Here is a 15866-nt window from a genome sequence, read left to right on the forward strand (position 1 = left end):
TTGATGATCTACTATAAATTATTCTCAGACCTACCAGTCGATACAGATGTATCTTCTGCTCCCCATCCCATGCTGGAATTGATCTAAAGTTAATACTAAGCCTTTACGAGTTTGAAAGTGAAGAGTGCGTGACTTCAAGACTTGCCTTAAAAAAATATAAAACTGTATTGTACCATGACTGTGTTTATAAACCTCTTGAAATCTAAGCTAAATTTTAGTTAGCTAAGCAAGAAGGCACTTGAGGGCATGCATTAATGAGTCCTTACCGTTTTCCTGGGTACTTTGTAGGGCTAAGGACTGCATGAATAAACAAAAGAAGAATGTCTTTAATGGCCCATGAATGATGGAATGCTTTGAATTCTATCCAGGGTTATTATTCCTCATGTTTTCATAATGTTCACTGAGCATGTGTTACAGTTGGGAATAATAATTCCAGAGCAGAATTAGGAGCATGAGAAAGAAGTGAATGTTATAGAATTAAAGTTTTAACAAGCAGGTACTTTTCCTGATTAACACATAGTGTAGCTTCCTTGCTCACTCTACTGCCACCTATTGCTCGTATCAACTTCTGATCATTTCTCCACGATAAATCTACTGCTTAATATTTCATACAAAACTATGTTCTGTGCATTGAAATATCACTGGGTTTCTGGGCTCAGAACTGGTTTTTCCCTTGTTACTCATTTATGGCAGTGCCAATATCCTATAAAAAAGATCTTGCCCTCAGAAGTTTGTTCTGCTCCCAGAACAAACAGGAGCACGATACAAACAGGGCATTGGAGAAGTATCAAAAGGTTGGGGAAACGGAAGGGGGGGAGCAACAGTTCCAAGTGAAAAAGGAAAAGTCATTTGGATCTGGGGGGCGGGGTTCTGTAAGATCTGAGAGAAGGCTCACCATGCACATCTGCATTCCAGGAGAAAGAAGTCCTGGTCACTTAGGAATTGCTAGAAATTAATCTTCAAGGTAATGGGCATTTCACTGGTGTTGCTTCCTTAGAACCTGCAGCATGTCTTTAAGCATCCCAGTCCATAGGCTTTTTCTCTTTCTTTTCTCTCCTTTCTTTTTTTGGAAGTGGCATGCTACATTCTATAGGAAATAACTCCTTTGCACTCTAACAGTGTTGTATCATTTATTATTTTGTTTCTCGGAATATTGCAAAGAAATTACTGAAGGAGTAGCCCTGCAACAAAAATACCAAAGAGACATGTGGCATTTTAAAGGTCAATAAGCTTTCACGAACTGTACCTCATTTCTTCAGGTGCCTCAATAAGAAATGCAAAAAGTCCAAGATTATGTTACATTTCTTTTCTCCTCCATGTCTGTGTAAGTGTCTGAAAACTTAGGCTTCCTTCATGCTGTCCATGAAATTTCTTGTTTTTCATGTGCCACAAGTCTCTTTTTGGATTTGGTATTGGGGACGTGGTGGCACTGTGGGCTAAACCTCAGAAGCCTGTGCTGCAGGGTCAGAAGACCAAGCAGTTGTAAGATTGAATCCACGCGACGGAGTGAGCGCCCGTTGCTTGTCCCAGCTCCTGCCAACCTAGCGGTTCGAAAGCATGCAAATGCGAGTAGATAAATAGGTACCATCTCGTTGGGAAGGTAAACAGCGTTCCGTGTCTAAATCACACTGGCCATGTGACCACGGAAAGATTGTCTTCGGACAAACGCTGGCTCTATGGCTTGAAGAGCGGGATGAGCGCCGCCCCCTAGAGTCGGACACGACTGGACAAAAAAAAAATTGTCAAGGGGAACCCTTACCTTTACCTTATAGTGAAATTGGTTAAGCTCTCACTTTTCATCTTAACTGCTGTGTGCCACCCGTTTGTGCTATTTGGCAATGTTTGGTCCATTTTTTTGTCCCAACATAAGAGTGAGGACTTTGGGCTCTTCCTCATTCCTGCCATAACTTCTTTGGAATGAGGTTCCACCTGCAATGTGTGGGGCAGCCCTCATAATCAGTTAATTTCTTCATTATAGCACTGGCTGATATAGACTAAAGAAGCTACTTGGATTAGTAGCAAAACTTTTCAACTTAATAAGAAAGAAGTCCAGTTACCACAGCTCAACTTCCAGATAACCTCAACTGGATGTCTGAGAATCTTCACAGATACACTGGCTAGTATAAAAAGCAATTGTTCATAAACCACTCTGCCCTCATCAGATGCCTCTTCTACATGCATCTGTGATACCTACCATGAGGGCAGTAGCACACCAACTGTGGAACTATGCTGATTTAGAGGCATCATGATAGCACATATTGGAGACACCCCCCTTCCTTTACTCTAGTTGGTGAGGGAGAAAATCCTGTAAGCACTCTCCTTGGGAACAAACAAACAAACAAACAGTGTCATTTGAGGGACTGCCTATTCATGATGCTCCAAATCACTTGCTTGAGCCAGCCTGCTTTATGGTAGGGCCAGTCCTGCTACCAAGATTATTTCTAGATATTTGCTCTGTTTGGAGATACATCATTATGAGACACACTGCTTGGATGCTTCAGAGGAATCTGGAACTGAAAGAAAATTAATTTCATTCATAGCAAACCTAGTAACCTTGACCTTCGCAGTGGACAAGGACCCTTTTAAATGGCAGGTTATAAATAATAACCTTTTGACTGTGGGTATACCTAATGAAAGAAATCCTCAAAACACCTGCTTTGTTTATTTGATGTTTTAAGAAAACTAGCCTTTTGATACATTAACTGTGGTTGTGTCCTGCGGATTTGATGAATTCTGGCATTTGTGGGAAAATACTCTTAGATCAATAATTCACAGGCCAACAGGGGACAAGCATAGTCTCCATAGGTCAGCATTGGAATTAGCACTCAGTTCTGTCAAAAAGCTTGGAACAGTGATACGAGCTAATGAAAATAAAATTTTCCCAACAATATAAAAATGAAAGTAGCTCTGTTGTCCTTTCCCATCATCCTAAACTTTCATCGGTAAAGGCTGACCCAGGGGAAAAAAAAAGCTTTACAATGTTTTGGAAAGGTATTCAGAGCTGGCCTCTACATCAACTGTCTCAATGGAATGGGTGCAGGTGTGTTGAGGAATCGTTGTACTCTTCTTGTCCATGCTAATCTATAGGTGGCAGAGTATTTGAGGCCTTTTGAGGGCATAACTTTAAACAAGGACAGGCAACTTGAAGAGATCCAGAGTTCAGTTTCACTCCCACGACACCTACCAGGAGGCGCATCACTGCAGCTCGTTGTGCTGAACTTTAACGATTGCAGTATGAACTTATCCCTTCCAGTTTAAAACTAGGTGTGTAGGGAACATGTCTTGGGTTAAAGGAAGATCACATTTCCAGGTGGCCTCTGAGATCATGATTCTTTAAAATATGCCTTGTTTGAATATAAAAATAATACACATATATTTTACCGCTACTGCTAAGTGTGTCACTGCTACTATGCAGCTGAATTTGGCAGCTGCTTAAAAAAGTGAGCAGGGGGTCTGTGGACCACACATTTTTCAACCTGTTTTAAAGAATATGTATTGGGATGTGTATGAGGAGGAGGTATCTGAAAGTCAGTCAGCTACTTCAAGTCACAAGTAAGGTCTGATAAGACAAACGTAACCCTTTTCCAACATCCCTATTCCAAGATGGTATGTGATTTGTGCAACATTAGTGCCTACAAAAAAGCAGATCTCTATCTTGATACATACTTCCTCAAACTATTTTTCATGAGCACATAATCATGTGGGGTGCTTCCCCCCATTACCATCCATTACATGTCCTGTTTTTCCCCTGTAATCCCTAGCAAAGATGAGAGACATCTCCTGAAGTTGTTTGCTTACAAATATCCAATTATCTCATTTCTGTCCACATACACAGTACTGCAGCTTCTAATAAGCTCATAAAGACTTGTTCTAAATGGAGAGGGAGCTTTTTAATGGAGTGGATGAATAATTTATTAAATAAATGATGCAAAATCTTTCGTTATGGTGGGAGTAGTAATAAGTGGGCAGCTTCTGGAAAGCAGAAGTAGTGGTTTGGTATAGGAAGGGAAGCAAACTAAATCTTTGCTCTTAATTTAGAGAAATGTGTACTCTGATGTGTACACTATGTCAGTAGTGATGTTACCTTACTTGGCAGACAGTATTACTGGCACTTAAATATTACCAATGTGAACTCAATAAATTATCTATAGACCTAATACATACATTGCATCCATTACATGGATAATGGTAAACTAGTATCCATGTGGACTGCTGAAGAGATTAACAGTCTGTATTAGGAAGAAGAGAGGGACGTGGTGCTGCTGCGGGTTAAACCCGCAGAAGCCTCTGTGCTGCAAGTTCAGAAGACCAGCTGTCATGAGATCAAATCCACGTGATGGAGTGAGCTCCCATCGCTTGTCCCAGCTCCTGCCAACCTAGCTGTTTGAAAGCATGTAAAAATGCAAGTAGATAAATAGGTACCACCACGGTGGGAAGGTAATGGCGTTCCATGTCTAATTGCGTTGGCCCACATGACCACGGAAACTGTCTACAGACAAACGCTGGCTCTACGGCTTGGAAATGGGGATGAGCACCGCCCCCTAGAGTCGGACACGACTGGACATTTGTCAAGGGGAACCTTTACCTTATTAGGAAGAAGAGTGATGCCCCTTAAAATGCATGATGTTTATTTGGTAATAGGTTGCAAGAAGGTTTTCTCTGGAAAAGTTCTATATGTGGAAGTCCCTACTCAAGGGGCTAGATTAGCTCCATATTTGCTTGCATTCTGCTAGTGTCCCCAGCAAGCTGCAAGCCTTTGATTGTACACTAGGTATGTGTGTTGTGTCTGTCTCAAGATTTGTAAATATTGTTTTAAGCTTATATTTGATGTTTTAAACAGAGCTTGTTGAACTTGTTGAAAAACAGCCCTGACCATTGTTTCTGTGTTTGCATGAGAAGTGGTTAACTGATGAAAAAATGAGTTAGCTTCTGGGATTTTGACCTGTTTGGTACGTCTTTGTGAATAGCAGGGAGCGAAAGAGGGTATTCTGTAGACCACTGGTTCTTAACCTTTGTTACTCAGATGTTTTTGTACTGCAACTCCCAGAAGCCTTCACCATCAGCTCTGCTGGCTGGGGTTTCTGGGAGTTGCAGTTCAAAAACACCTGAGTAACAAAGGTTAAGAACCACTGCTGTAGACCACAGTTTCCCAGCCTGGGTGTTGCGATGCCCAAGGGGATCACAGAACGTTCTCTCTCTCTCTCTCTCTCTCTCTGTGTCTGTCTGTCTCTCTCTGTGTGTGTGTGTGACTACAGTTATTTTTAGTTGTAATAATTTTTAATATTAAATAGGATATATGCAATGCTGTTTTATTTTAATCTTCTTGACCCACAGAGGCAACCTAGAGTTCTTCGTTATTTCTGTACCCCTTTGGGTGGATTTTCCTTTTATGCATGAGCATCACTCCAACCCCCTCTGAAAGAGACACTCTCGCTTGTTTCTCTCTGCTCTTCCACATCCACTTTTGGAGGGCTGATTTCAGCCTTTCTGACCCAAGTGTTAGCCCAGCAGAAAGGCTACAAAAGAGGCCTGAATGGGGTGCATGCCAGGAATACTAATACTCAAGATGGTGGCAGGACTGGGAAATTATAGCTGCAGTGGCTGTGGTGGTAGCAGCACTGTCACCTTTTGCATTGCCTGAGTCTCCCACTCTTCTGGGTGCAGCGATGGCAGCACACTGAGGGGAGAGGTGACCTGAGTGGGGTAATTCTTCTGGGTCCCACCTGAGTTATAGAGGAGGAAGGCAAGAGGGGCAAAAATGTGAGGGATTAAAACTGGAGGGGCACATGGGCATAAGGTGGGGCCCATGGGGGGAAGTGTTTATTTGGCTCAAGGAGGAGGGGCTCTTTGCTGAGGGCGCTTTTTTTAGGGAGAAGAGACATGAAGGGAGGGTTGTTTCCACCTCCAAAAAAGTACATTAAAATCAAAGTGTATGGGCATGTTCTTTTCCTTTGCAAATGTTATCTGGTAGAGCATGTTTATAGCCTCCCAACTATGTATTATGACATTGATATAAATATATTAGGTTAGAATTATATTCAGAAAATGTTTTAAATGTGTTTTCTTTACCTTATTAAAATGCCTTTTAATCCAAATTTGGCAAAGGGGAGTCACAGATTACTTGGCCAGTATAAAAGGGAGTCATGGCTCAAAAAAGGTTGGGAAACACTGCTGTAGACTATCTTGGCTGCTGACATGGATGCCATGAACATTCAGGTGGCCCTTTCCTATGTAAAGTTTGGCGTCCTTCTTCCTGCTGGCAGTGCGGGCACAATCTTGAACAGCAGCATTAGGCCATTTCCTGACACTTTGAATTATGGATAGAGAGGCACAATATCCCACACTCATTAACCAGAAAATTTTTTAAATTTTATTTACAGAATTGAATCAAACTATTCTTTGCTCCAAATAAACAGTCCGACCATCAATGTTTTGATTTTTTTTTTCTGAATAGATGGACAGATTATTTTCTAAGAACGAATCTCCATGTGCCCTTCATGCTCTCAGATGGTACTGCCCATACTTCTCTGGGAGATCTATTTGGCAAACCTGTTTGTTGCAACCTAGGATAACCTAATTTGTGCTTGTTTTTGGGAAAGCAGGATCAGATTCCAAATGCTTAATATCCATGGGCACTCACTTGGCCTGAAGATAATTCATTTATATCAGGCAATAAGTTTGCTCTGAGGAGAGAAATAGTTTTAGTGTTTGTATGGGTGTATTCAGGAGGAGTTCCTTTTATAACTATGATCATTACTGCATAATAAGTTGCAAACCTATTATATACTCACACTCAGTTTTCACCGTATAGCTTTCACAGTCAGCTGAAAAAACATATGCTAGATTGCTATGAAAATGAGTCATTGAGTTCTGAATCATCCTGAACTAGATGAAGTGAGTCCTGTTTGTTATTACTTCCAACTACCATAGAAGATTGCTTGAGGCTCCTCGTCCCCTCCTTTTAAATCATTATATTCCTTCACATATTATAGTCTTCTAAGTCTCATCACCAGGAGCTAGAGATAGGCAACTTTGTGGTCATTTCTGGCTCATAGAGTCATAGGCATCAAACTATGGCTGCATGAAATACCTGTTCTCTTATGGGGTGTAGTCCTAACTGGACAAGATGGCTGTATTGCTGATACTAGGCTAGCTGGATGTTTGCTGAATCCAAACCCCAGCCCATCCTAAGGATACTGGAGATTATTTAGGAGTACTGTCACCTTGGCCTAACTTTATACTGGTGGTGTGGTTGTATCCCTGTATGGGAGCAGGTTTGGATCTGGCATAGCTGAGCCGCTTCTTTGGGGTCCCCTGCCAGATGATCTTAACTAGCACATCAGGTTTATGTCCAGACAAAGGCTGCTATGCCAGCAAAAGGACCTTCTGTCCATTGCAGATCCATAACAGCCATTACATCTTTGAGTTAGGATGGCACTGGTTGTTTTGTAATAGTGAATTGCAGATTGCTGTAGTGATATATGATGTGATATGATGTGTTCAAGCTGTTACGAGCATGGGTTTTCTTAAAAGAGCTGTTCCAAGTTCTCCTTAGGACAGGAGATGAAAAATGATGCCATTTCTATGCTCACTTCTTCAATGGCTGCTCATCCATAAAAATAGAACTTTAAATCTGGGAGTGATCCCAGAGAGAATTTAGTTCTGCAGTCTATTGTGATGGGAGAGCACATTGATTCTAAATGATGTGTGATATTTTCTGAACAGCTCGTTGTCCAGTTTTCTTGCACTGGAATGGTATACAACATTTATGATGAGGAAAATACAACAATGAAATTATTTTCCAAATCAGTGCCTGGGCTGCATTAAAGCTATTGACCATGCTAGTTGGGTCTTTCTAGGAGTACTGTCCAAACATGTAATCTTTCAATCTCTATTCCCCCCCCCCCACTGCACTATCATTTTGTGGCTTTTTTGTTCAGTTTATTATCCCAGCTGCTTAAACACATCTGGGAAATGCTTTTTAAAAAATATTGCCTCATCCCTTTTGTCTCTTTTCTAATACTTGATGTTTTTATTGGTACCAGCTTGGTCTGTCAAAGGTACTTCTGAATTCAAACATTACCATTTACTGAGGTGCACTACAAACCTGAGTGGGTGGCAAATGCCCGTAAACTCTGCAGTAAAATTAGAAAACAGTGTCTAATTTCCACAGAATACTTGATTCTAGCTTACTCCCAGCTCATTGTGGATATTTGAAAAGAGTAGCTTCTCCTGCAGGTTTGCTCAGTCTGCATTGAAAAGTGATGATAACAAAAGATGCAATCAGCTGGAAGGAATATGTGTTGCAAATCTCACTGAAATGAATAAATTGGAGCGAATGGATATAATCTAGAAACTAGTTTGGTGGCTTGTAATTCACGTTTCTGACCCTACCTATATTTGCCTTTAATAAAATATTCTTGTTCCGTATGTGAGCAGCAGATGCTGACCAATTTGACTTTCTTGTCAGTGTTCTTTGCAATGTTTGTGTCATCCTCAAATGACAAATGGTAGTGAATTTCCATGTTGTGATTTCTGTGAGTGTATGGCACAGCAGAAACATGACATAGAGTTCCTCATCCATTCTTATTAGATCCATTTTTAGGATCAATTAATTCCCCATCTTCCATTCTTAACATTTTGCTTTCTTGTGTTCTTTGTTTCAGATCTCCAGCTTGGTACCTGCCGATCTATTCCAGTTATATCAGCGACTGAAATTTGAAAGAGGTGTGGCTTTTATATTAACTTATGGGGAATAATGCTAATAGCCTCATATAATTAAACTTATGTAATAGTAAATAATGTGTGCATTTGCTAGACTGATAGAACCATTCTGTACATTCCTTCTGGGAAATAAGTCTTATTAAAGTTCAGTGGGACTTGCTCTCAGATAAGTAAGTACAGTTTTTTTTAAAAAACCTTCCACTTTATGAGCTGTGGGTGTTTTCTGAGCCAGTTAAAATTCTGAAATATTGATGGGTTAAGGTTACAATGCACACATCTTGAACTTTCTGAACCCAATGAACATTCTAATTCCTCTTCTTGAATGGGGCTAATCTGGTGACAACCAGAGTATGTTACTTCTGTTCCTCAGCATTGCAGTTTGCTAAAAAAAAAATAGCTTGGGATATTATTATTTTTTCTCCAAGTACATTACATTGGCTGTGACAAATAATAATAATAATAATAATAATAATAATAATAATAATAATAATAATAATAATAATAATAATAATAATAATAATAATAATAATAATAATAATAATAATAATAATAATAATAATAATAATAATAATAATATAATTTATTGTCATTGTAAGTATATACACAGTATACCATACAACGAAATTCACAGACACCCAGAGACCAGACACATGCACATACATAACATTCCCCAAACACTCCCCACCCACTAGAAGTCCCCCACTAAAAATACAAACATGTACACCTCAGGCCAAGTAACACAGTCCAACTAATTATTCACTACTGGTGGTCTTTAAGCTCATTATTAATTGCAATTATAGCTCTAGGATAAAAACTATTTAGAAAACGTGTGGTCCGAGTCTTAATTGTTCTATATCTTCTGCCAGATGGTAACAGTTCAAAAAAGTTATAAGCAGGATGGGAAGAGTCTCTCAGGATGCTGTGTGACTTCCTCAGACAGCGGGATGTGAAGATGTCATCCAGGGTTGGTAGCTGGAGCCCGATGATATTCTGGGCAATTTTAATGGTTCTCTGTAGAGCTTTTTTGTCCGCTACAGAGCTACTCCCAAACCATGCCAGAATGCCATAAGTTAGGACACTCTCAATGGTGCTACGATAGTAGGACAGAAGTAAATGCTGTGATAAATTTAACTTCCCGAGCATTCTCAGGAAGTACAGCCTCTTCTGTGCCTTCTTTATTTTTAATTTAATTTAAAATGACTGCTCTAATGGTAATTGTAATGGATTTATTGGGATAAGAAAAGCTGTTCCTTGTTTGTTGCAATGAATATGCACACCCAGCACCCACAACTTGTTGGATAACCTGTTTACAACTCTCCAATGGCAATGTTGTTGAACATGTACATTGCAGTTGTGTGGATTCTGCAACAGAACTTTACTCTGGGAGACCAAAATGTCTCATCTTGGTTTATGAGAGTTTAAAAATGTGGTGAGAAAGTTCAAGCTTTGTTTTGTTCATATTCCTGCATTTCCCCCTTTACACCATGGTGGGACTCTGAATGCACAATGTTCTTTGGTACCGTGTGTCTGGTTGGGGGCTAGTAGGGATCTGATTTTATATGTAGTTCCCTTGTAATAAAATGTTTGGTTGGGCAGTTCTAGGATGATCTCTCTGCTCTTCATCTTCCATCACATTGTATTCATCATGACAAAGATTGTTATGCCATCAATTCTAATGTGTCTGAACTGGTTAAGCAGGAAATTCCACCTTGGGCATGATAGCTTTCTTGTCTGTGTTCTTCTTTCATCTCTTACTGAAGGCTGGATGTCGTCATGTTTGCTCAGAGTTGGCATGCAGCAGTTCTAAACAGTGATGTTTGTGTTGCATCCAAACCAGTCTTCTTTAACCTTTCATGCTGTGGTAAAAATCATGTCAGCAAACTCTATTTTTTGAAAAGGAGATCTGAATAGTGTTTTGCATATGGTACCCTACATCTGAGTGGGAGAGATGCTTTTGTCTCCCTTACCTCAGGTGGAGGTAAAACGAAGACAATTGACCTGTCTTCCTGTCAGCAAGAAGAACAGACCAATCATTACACATCAAGAGTCCAAAGGATGCTTTTCAGTTACTGTGATGATCATGTGGTCTTTTTTTGGGGGGGGGGGGCAACTCACCCTCTGTTTTTTTATGCCAGCATGGGCTGGTCTATTCACTAGCATCTGGGGTTGAGTAAGAATTTTTGGGGTGTGCAGTTGTTTCACTTGCTTCATCGGTGGCAGGGGGTACTTTTAAATTCAGGGCTTCATCTATATTTCAGTTTTGCTAATTAGCATTAATGTTCACAATCCCATTTAATTTAAGTTTGTTTGGCTTCTAATTTATGGTTTTGTTACTTCAATGTTCCCTTAATCTGGCTGTTTATTTTAATTGATTTGATTAGTCAGCTCTAGGATTGGCTCAGCACACCCTCCCTCCCTTTCCATCAGCCAGGGGGTGGAACCTAAGGTTCAACAAACTCTCTTGGATTTTGTAACTGCATCTGGCCTAGGAACTAAACAGTCATGATCTACTTCATTTGCCAAGCTGGCTTTTCACTGGGGTTTAAAGTCAAGCTGCTTTACAGAGCACCTTCTTTAAAGGTGTGCTTGCCATACAGTTATTTTGATTTGTGGGTCTTGGTCCTCTCCATGAAGTATAGATACAGATTTATTTTCCAAGTGATTTGATTTTCAGTGTTTTACGATTATGCTTAAAGAAAAAGGTGTCACATACATATACTCTTGTGAGTTCGGAGCCACCCATTTGGCTGAGTCCTAAAGCATGAGACTGAATACAAACAAATAAATGGTACTTAAATACAAAGATCAAGCATGTGTTTGTTTCTGATAAATCTTTTTAGAAGTCCATTTGGATCCACTGAGGACCTGGTGCCCCTCTGCTGATTGTCAGACTGTGTGCCAAATTGAGCCGAGTGAATCTGGATTGCCGGTGCCTGTAAAATGCCAAGCATGCTTCTTGATGTTCTGCTCATCATGCAAAGAACCTTGGCACCTGGAGAGATTGTGCCTGGATAGTCCTCTAAATGTGGTACCAAATGAGCAAGGGTAAGAGATGGATCTGTCTAGGTGGGACCAGTTTTCAATATGTCACAATTGCAATAAATCCTATTTTTCTCAGCCATGAATTCAGTTTCTGTGGTCTGCTAAATCTTAAAAATAACACTTTAAACAGAATTGCAGAACCATTCAAGGTGGATTTAACTCGAGAATTTCATGGCCTGTTGAACACTTTGATTCTGCTTCATACTGGCTTCTTCTTGGTCTGTATGGTGGACAGTAAATAGGAAGCTGTGTAGATATAGTCCATGAAATGTAATAAGATACGAAAAGCTGATCTGCACTGTATGAAAAAGTAGTGGTAGAAAATTTGTGATTAATTTACTCATATTTTCTTCATGCTTCTGTTACTTGTGGTAGGGAGAGGAGTGGGGAGATCATACAATCTTAGAATAATGGAGTTGGAAGGGGCCTATAAGACCATCAAGTCCAAACCCTTGCGCAATGCAGGAATCCAAATCAAAACAAATCTGACAGATGGTTCTCTCGTTTTCTCTGGAATGCCCTCCAACATTAGAGCACCCACCACTTCCTGAAAGAATTGATTCCATTGTCATACTTCTCTAACACTTAGGAAACTTTCCCTGCTATTCAATCAAAATTTGGCGTCCTGTAACTTGAGCTCATTATTATGTGTCCTGCACATTGGGATGACTGAGAATAGTTCCTGTCCCTCCTCTGTGTGACTACCTTTTCAAGTATTTTAAAAGTGCCATCATATTTCCCCTTGCTCTTCTTTTCTGAAGGCTAGGCATGCCCAGTTCTTTCAGTCTTTCCTCATAGGAAAATTCTTTGATCATCCTTGTTGCCGTCTTCTGAACTTGTTCCAGTTTGTCAGCATTCATCTTAAATTGTGATTGTTCAGAAATGGACACAGATCTTAAATTCCTGAGCCTAACCAGTGCTGAATAGAAGGGGACAAGTATAGGATTTGGAGAGTATACTTCTGTTAATGCAGCCTAAAATAGCATTTACCTTTTTTTTTTGCAACCATGGCACACTATTGATTCATATTCAGCTTGTGATCAAAATTTCCCCCATCTTGTAACTCATTTGATCTGCCCAATTCAGGTGTAGATCCTAACGCACTTATCTTTGTTAAATATCATTCTGTTGTTTTCAGCCCAATGCTTAAGCCTATCAAGATCTTTTTGAATGTTGTTTCTGTATTTCAGGGTATGGATGACTAATTTTTGTGTCGTCCACACATTTAACAAACATTTCCTGCACCCCCTCATCCAAGTCATTAACAAAAGTGTTGAAGAGTGCTGAGCCCTGTGGTACTCCACTTGTAACCACCTCTCAGTTTGAGAAGGAGCCATTAGGAAGCATTTTCCAAGTATGATGCATGGAAAAATGGTCCATTTTTCCAGCGAAAGAGTTGTATGACTTTTGTTCTTGCTTACTATTTTGATGCATAGCAACAAAATGCACAGATGTCTTTTGTAACCTCTCTTGATGTATAGGCTTGGATAGAGGCACAGAGGAAATATGTTTTAAACATTATGCTTGCTACATTGTTGCTATAGGAAAGTACATCTTGTACATCCTTGGATGGAATATGAGGGTCAAACTGTACTCTACAATTTACTCTTAGAAAATGGAATTCTTTAAGTGTAGAGAATATATCATTATCACAACAGAATGTTTTGTACTTCTGTAGTCTGCAAACTGGGATATCATATTGTAGAGGATAAAGTGACTAAAATCTAGGAGGCCTGGGTTTGAATCTCCAGTCAGCCATGGGAACTCATTGGGGATATGGAACTGGTAAAACCACTCCTTAAATATCTCACTTACCTTAAAGCCTTATTAGGATTGCTATAAGTTGGTTCCAATTTGATGGCACTTAACAACAACAGTCTGCAAATCACCTTTATTTGATGATTGGCCATCACAAAGTATGCACATATTTCGGTTCAACGTATACATGCTCAGTCATGATAGTTTATCAGAGTCACATCTCTGGAACACAAATGGATTTCAGCTTCATATGTTACTTGTATCTTGATCCTAAGATTCAAACTAGGCTATATGTCTAGCACATGTTTAGAAGTGGTGTTCTCTCAAGTGGTGATTTATTTATTTATTTATTTATTTATTTATTTATTTATTTGTTTGTTTGTTTGTTTGTTTATTTATTATTTATTTATTTATTTAATATCCCGCCTATCTAATCAGTTAAGACTACTCTAGGCAGCTTACAGTAGCAAAAACGACAACAATATAATTAAAAGCAATTTTACATATAGCACATGTTTTTCCACCCTTCTGTGTCTTACATTTAACCTTGCTTTCTTTTGTAATTGGTCATTGAAAGATATGCCCAAGCATACTTTGCGAGTGCAATTGCTGAGCAGATATCTTTGAGGAAATTATAGTGCTGGAGAGAGAGAGAATGTATTGTGTGCCTTCCTGACATTGAGTTTGACCCTTTTTGCTGTTGTTGTTGTTTAGTCATTAAGTCATGTCCAACTTTTTGTGACCCCATGGAACACAGCACACTCCTGTCTTCCACTGCCTCCCGGAGTTGGGTCAAATTCATGTTGGTAGCTTCAGTGACACTGTCCAAACATCTCATCCTCTGTCGTCCTCTTCTCCTCTTGCCTTCACACTTTCCCAACATCAAGGTCTTTTCAGGGAGTCTTCTCTTCTCATGAGATGGCCAAAGTATTGGAGCCTCAGTTTCAGGATCTGTCCTTCCAGTGAGCACTCAGGGTTGATTTCCTTAAGAATGGATAGGTTTGTTCTCTTTGCAGTCCAGGGGACTCTCAAGAGTCTTCTCCAGCACCACAATTTAAAGGCATCAATTATTTGGCGGTCAGCCCTCTTTATGGTCCAGCTCTCACTTTCATACATCACTACTGGAAAAACCATAGCTTAGACTATGGAGACCTTCGTTGGCAAGTTGATGTTTCTGCTTTTTAAGATGCTGTCTAGGTTTGTCATCACTTTCCTCCCAAGAAACAGGGGTCTTTTAATTTCGTGACTGCTGTCCCCATCTGCAGTGATCATGGAGCCCAAGAAAGTAAAATCTGTCAATGAGTTTGACCCCTAGACACTAAAATTGGCTGAAATTCATCCAAGCAACATACTTCATGACTAGGCAGTCAGCCAGAACAAATATGTTTTTGTATTAAAACAGCTATCTTTCACCAGTGTTTCCATCTCATTTTTCTAGAGCACTTATCAGGACCAACACAGATGCTCCAATTAAACAGTGCCCAGTTTGTCGGATCCATATTGAACGGAATGAAGGCTGTGCTCAAATGATGTGTAAGAATTGCAAGCATACATTTTGCTGGTACTGTCTACAAAACCTGGATGTAAGTTACCTGAGATAAAAGCTTTGCTGTAGAGTTTTGTGGGCTATTGCCCTATAATTCCTTGACAAGTGTGATTACCAGAAAAATATGTGGACAACTAAGGGAATTTCAAGTTTAGAGTTTGGAGAATGATGCTAGGCAAACTTTTAATTCACACTCTCCCCATCTCTGGCATGATCTCAGGGAAGGGTTTTTTTTTTTTCCTTTTTATTAAATGCAGTATGTTGTGTCATTTGAATCACCACATTGTAGCTAATCTTTTTTATGGTTAACAGATCACATCCTCAGACTTTGATTTAGCAAGCTAGCTTTTTTCTGTTAAAGACAGTTAAGATTAACCACAGTTTACTGTTTGGGGAAAACACTGAGCTGTAGATATTTTCATTCTTTCTTGAGGCCATGCCAGAGAGGAGTCTGCACAAGCCCAATGCTGGTCTAGGCTCAATTTCATAATACTAAACCATCTTAATTGGATACTAATGAACTGGCTGTGTGTGACCGTTCATTCTGAACAATTTTTAATAGTAACACAGGGATATTGTGCTAATCTATTAATCTGTCGCTACTGGCAATAAATGGAGAAAACAATAACATATTTTGAAAATTGGCTTTCCAAGTACTATTTATTTTTTCTTTGACATACTATCTTGTATCAATTTGGGAAACTACCATATTCTGCCCATGTAATAATCACTGCTAATCACAAACTTCCATTGATAATTTTATGCACAATTGTCAGTGGAGATAAATAATGAAGCA

At 39.6% G+C, this 15866-nt stretch overlaps 1 protein-coding gene across 1 annotated transcript in view; it reads left to right on the top strand.

Annotated features, from left to right (window-relative positions):
* Positions 1 to 15866, top strand: part of RNF144B (ring finger protein 144B) — a 116885-nt gene that overhangs the window by 93552 nt on the left and 7467 nt on the right. The window contains 3 exon segments of the mRNA XM_078393498.1: positions 8667 to 8727; positions 11565 to 11769; positions 14963 to 15107. Of these exon segments, the coding sequence (XP_078249624.1) occupies positions 8667 to 8727; positions 11565 to 11769; positions 14963 to 15107 (411 nt within the window).

The sequence above is a fragment of the Pogona vitticeps genome, chromosome 4 (genome assembly GCF_051106095.1).
Source record: "Pogona vitticeps strain Pit_001003342236 chromosome 4, PviZW2.1, whole genome shotgun sequence".
Lineage (NCBI taxonomy): Eukaryota > Metazoa > Chordata > Lepidosauria > Squamata > Agamidae > Pogona > Pogona vitticeps.